The sequence below is a fragment of the Hyalella azteca genome, unplaced genomic scaffold (assembly GCF_000764305.2).
Source record: "Hyalella azteca isolate HAZT.00-mixed unplaced genomic scaffold, Hazt_2.0.2 contig4450, whole genome shotgun sequence".
Classification (NCBI taxonomy): domain Eukaryota; kingdom Metazoa; phylum Arthropoda; class Malacostraca; order Amphipoda; family Hyalellidae; genus Hyalella; species Hyalella azteca.
In genome coordinates, this window is record NW_025934664.1 from 139,224 (window position 1) to 144,152 (window position 4,929).

The window sequence follows — 4,929 nt, forward strand, 5'->3', positions numbered from 1 at the left end:
TTATTTGTGACGGTGTGACTCATGCTCGCCCTGTTTCCACGGCGTAATTTGGCCTTGCCTTTAATTACAGAACGCAGTTAAGAGGGTAAACAGGCCTTCCTTCCCTCAGTTTTGTGGTGACGCTGAGGGAAATGGACGAGGAAAAAGGAGGATGTGAAAGAAAGAGGGAAAAGCACAGGGGAAATGTGAAGGAAATAGGACGGGGAAAAGGAAGAGGAAAAGTGAGGGACAAAAAGGAAGAAGGAAAAATGAAGAGGGAAAAAGGAAGAGCGAAAAAAAGAAGGAAAATGAAGAATAAAAAGCAAAGAGGGAAAAATAACATGAAAAAAAGAAGAGGAAAAAAGAAGAGGAAGAAGGGAGAAGGAAAAAGAGGAGGGAAACAAAGAGAGAAAAAAGAATAAGAAAAAATGAAAAGGGAAAAGGAATAAGGAAATAGAAGGAAGGGAAACGAAGAGGGATAAGTAAGAGCGGTATATAAAAGGAGTAAGAAAGAGGGATAAGTAAAAGGGATAAGAAAGAGGGATAAGGAAGAGGGTAAGTAAAAGGGGTGATTAAAAGGGATAAGAAAGAGGTATAAGGAAGCGGGGTAAGTAAAAGGGGTAAGGAAGAGAGATAAGGAAGAGGGAAAAAGAAGAGGGATATGTAATAATGGTAAGGAAGAGGGGTAAGAAAGAGGATTAAGTAAGAGGGGTAAGCAAGAGGGATAAGGAAGAGGGATAAGGAAGAGAGATAAGGAAGAGGGATAAGCAAGTGTCGCTGCAGAGGTCTGAGCTGATGAGGTGCACCAGCAGCGGCTGAGGGCAGGAGGCGCTGTGTCTGCGGTGCGTCTGGCCTGAAATGAACATCACTAAGGTAGAGGACCAACTGAGAGGTGCTTGTACACTAATTAAAATGATTGGTACTTTGAACAAATAGCAATGCAGTTTTAACTCATGTGTGGGTCATTATGATCCAGTTTGGCCCCGTGCGTACTTTGCTCGTTCAGTGGGTGAGAACGGGAGTCGATATTTGGGCACAATAACCCACTGATTGTTTTGAGTGTAGGTAATGGAGCAAAGCAATATTAGACCATAAATTGAAAAAATTGCTATAATGCAGCATCTCTGAAAAATGGTAGCATACGTATATTTTTGAAGCAAAACAATATAAAAAAATTCTCAATTACTGACCTATGAAGAATCTTCTATTGAATTAATATGAGAGAGAGTTAAGTTCTCCAATTACAACTATGAGTCTTTTATTGATATTAATAAGTATGATTACAATGTAACGAAATATTCCAGCTGCTGACTAAAGGTTGCCATAAACTAAACCTTCATAAACTCGACGACAATCACAGGGAGCGGGTGTAAATAACGACGAGCGTGTAGCTGACAATCTGAGAACCATGCCGGTTTTTTTTGCACGTGCTGACTCGTGCGCTTGCATGCATAGCATTTACACGTAATTTATTATAAGTGTTGGCGTCGCGGAAGATTTGTGGTGACAGAGTAACACGTTATTCGTGTGTGCCAGACTGCCTGTGTTTTACCGAGGTTATTCTTCACTGCAACATCTGGTCTTAACTGTTGTACGTTAAACGCTATCCGACCGGAGAATTGAACTGCTGCTCGGTGCTATGCTCGGCAGGTCATAAAGTTATTAACACTCAAATAAATGAACTGAAATCATTTCTCCAAATATTAAAGAACATTTTTTGTCTTGTGTTGGGTCATCCTCAATCAAATTTGCTTCAAAAAAAAAAGAGTATCATTGCTAAGTCAGCTCACTACCCGTGTTGCTGGTAAAAAAAATGTATTGTTATATTCACAATATGGCCAATATATTTTTTGTGGCTGTAGCAAATTTTTCATACATATATGCGTGAAAACTCTAAACAAAATCTGCATCAATCGGAAAACGTGCCGTTGGTTGTGAAGCGCCACAAGTCACGGACAATTGACTTCGGCACAGACAACCTGTGTGGAGGAAAGCCGCAGTCAATGCATGCAACAATTTTATCGCATGGTGAGCAATCGTCATGTTTGTGTCGTGTGGTGAGCAATCGTCATGTTTTTGTCGTGTGGTGAGCAATCGCCATGTTTGTGTCGTGTGGTGAGCAATCGCCATGTTTGTGTCGTGTGGCGAGCAATCGTCATCTTTGTGTCGTGTGGTGAGCAATCGCCATATTTGTGTCGTGTGGTGAGCACGAATAAAAGGACTGCTAATTAAGTTCAGATAAATTGGTAAAACTACATGAATAGTAGGTAGAAAATTCAAGACTTTGGAGGAAATACGATTTGTAGAAATTGTTTTGTGACAAATATGGAAGCCTCAATATCAATAAAAGGTTAATATAATCGGTAATTTTTCTCCTATATTTTGACATCCAACTCCACGCAGATAGCAACTTCTCAAAATATTTTGAAATTTCTGATTTTGGAAGATAATATTTAAAAAAAAATACTGTAGAAAAGCATAGCTTTAATATACGCGCTATGACTTTGCATATAACAATTATTCTATTTTACTCTCTAAAAATATTTTTTTAAATATGTACAAAAAAATGGATTTATATGTATATATATTGCAACCACACAAACAAATAGTAACAAGAAGACTTGAACAAAATATCAAAAAATAGTAAATGACTTGATATGAAAGCTAACTGAAATAGATGAATTATAATTGTTTACCTGTAGCTTAGAATTATTTATTTATCTCAGAGAAAACCTCCTCTTTGTTATGTTGAGCTTCGTAAGGCCCATGTCCCTAAGGAACGCCCTCGGAGGCTCCATCACGAACTGCAGATGGTCTGGAGGCTCTACGCCCCCGAGAAACCATTCTTTTTCTTCCTGTGTGTCGACCGCGACGTTTTCCAGTATTGTTTTGTGACCGACAACAGTTCGCTGCAGCCTTATTCGCTGAATTTCCAGTCGTATGGTTATAAGTTGTCGTGCGATATGTTGGTCTTGTTCCTTCATGGCCTGTAACTCGTTACGGATCCAGTCAAGGCTCCTCTGAAGGTTTTCTTTTTTCTCTTCCTCTGAGGATACCGAAGATAACACTACCCCTTCTTCTTCTCCGTCGTCGGTACGATCCTCTACCACGCACACCGGGACCGCTGTTTTTTCCTCGCTTTGTGCGTCTAGTAATTTCTTTCGTATTTTAAACTCATTTGTTTCTATAGACGCATTGGGGTTGAATTTAAGTTTGTGTGCCAGCGCCTTGACGTGAGCCATTGAGTCGGGCGAACTCATGGTCACTCGAAGTCGCTGGGCAAACAAATTGTCAATATCTGGAGTTGGACTTTCAGGCGTAGAAGGCGTTGAGTAATCTCTGTAGCTCATATTATTACGAAGTTTTTGAGTGAAATTATCAGAAGAAATTTTCTCCGAGAGAGAACTGGCTGATGGGGATGAATGTAAACTCCCATTCGAATTTTGTCGCAAAGTGAACAGTTGTTCAATGCCTAAAGCAGGGCTATCTGGGGTAGCCGGAAGGGAAAAATCCGCCGGTGATCCCGATGAAAAAGACGAGCAACTTCCTGATTGACAGAGCTTTGCATGCGCAATCTCACCATTGTAGGACCGAGATGAGGAAGTCGAAGTTGAACGTAGCCGTACGATCTGACCGTCTTGAAGAATGATCGATTCGCTCTCTTCGTCGATTTTGCGCAGAAGTTTGCTTCTACTGTCTCGTCGGAGTAATGGCATTTTAAGGTTTAGACTTAGTTTAGTTTTAAAAAGTCTTTTGTCTTTTAGTCTGGCTTTTTCTATTTCTTCTTCAGGTGGAGCTGCCTTGTCCTCACCAGAACGCTCCAAAGTCTCCATATTGATGTTGTCCAAAAAATTTCACCTGAACGCTCCAAAAAATTCACGTGCCCTTGCAATTTAGGGTTTTCGTTCTAGAGTCGCCCACGTTGATGTAATCCGATTGAACAACTTTTCCTCTTAATCAAAGAGTACGAAACTCATGGACCACAATAAAATAGAAATAATAAATTTAAAACTGTGATAATTAACCGTCAAGGACTGTGGTTTCAAAAGTGGCCGCTGCGCAATCGCATCAGAGCAGACACTGAGGTGTCAGAGCGCGGGGTTTACGTAGCGATAGCTGAGGAAGCTACACGAGCGCCGTCCGGTCTTGATAAGACGTTCTAGAACTGATGAAAAATAGGTGACACCCTTACCTCATATTCTCGGCTGTGCTGGCTGTGGTTTTATGTTTGAATTGATAGGTTCTGTGATAATTTACGGTTGACTAAATATATTAGTTCAATAATTAGATATCTATATAGTAGTCATACCGAAAGCGTGCGTAGAAATTCGTAGATATTATGGCTGGGGTTTGAGTTCATTTACTAGAAGTTTGTTTGTCAGAAGCACACGAAGAGAAGATACAGCACGGCACAGAAGACGAGGCACAGCACTGATCAGCACGGTACAGCTTGCTACAGCATATAACCGATCAACGCTGTGCCACAGAGCACGCAATAGGTTCAGCACGGTACAGCACAGTGCAGCATGATACGACACTGCACAGCACATCATAACACTACACAGCACGGTACGGCACGGCACACCTTAACAAAATACAGCACAGCAGAACACAGGACAGCATAGCATAGCACGATACGACACTGCACGATACAACACAGCACGAAACAGCACAGTACGACATAACACGGTACGACACAGCACGATACAGCCACGACACAGCACGACACAGCACGACACAGCACGACACAGCACAACACAGCACGACACAGCACGACAGCACGACACAGCACGGTATGGACAGCACAGCAGTTAGCGTATATCGACGCAGGGTCCGGCAGATTGCTGGTCGTGCTGCTGCATAAATTAGGTCTCGGGTACGGTGGCCCGCAGCGTCTCCTGAACTACGTTCAAAATAACGCATGAAATTCCTAAACTCTGAAAAATTTAT

At 41.7% G+C, this 4,929-nt stretch overlaps 1 protein-coding gene across 2 annotated transcripts; it reads right to left on the reverse strand.

The window, feature by feature from the left end:
- Positions 1-422: 422 nt before the first annotated feature.
- On the reverse strand, positions 423-4,041 carry LOC108670739 (protein FAM167A). 2 transcript variants are annotated; one of them, XM_018158231.2, is made up of 2 exons: positions 3,560-4,041; positions 423-832 (listed from the first exon to the last, which is right to left on the reverse strand). In XM_018158231.2, the coding sequence occupies exons 1-2, from the start codon at positions 3,810-3,812 to the stop codon at positions 678-680; spliced, it is 408 nt and encodes a 135-aa protein (XP_018013720.1). In that variant the 5' UTR covers positions 3,813-4,041; the 3' UTR covers positions 423-677. The 2 variants fall into 2 exon arrangements, with proteins under 2 accessions (XP_018013720.1, XP_047735979.1); XM_047880023.1 differs by having other exon boundaries at positions 699-832; positions 2,676-4,041.
- Between the last annotated feature and the right edge of the window lie 888 nt (positions 4,042-4,929).

What these genes read in the sequence shown, in the direction of transcription:
- LOC108670739 (XM_047880023.1), bottom strand. Translation starts at nt 3,812, where the DNA reads ATGGAGACTTTGGAGCGTTCTGGTGAGGACAAGGCAGCTCCACCTGAA.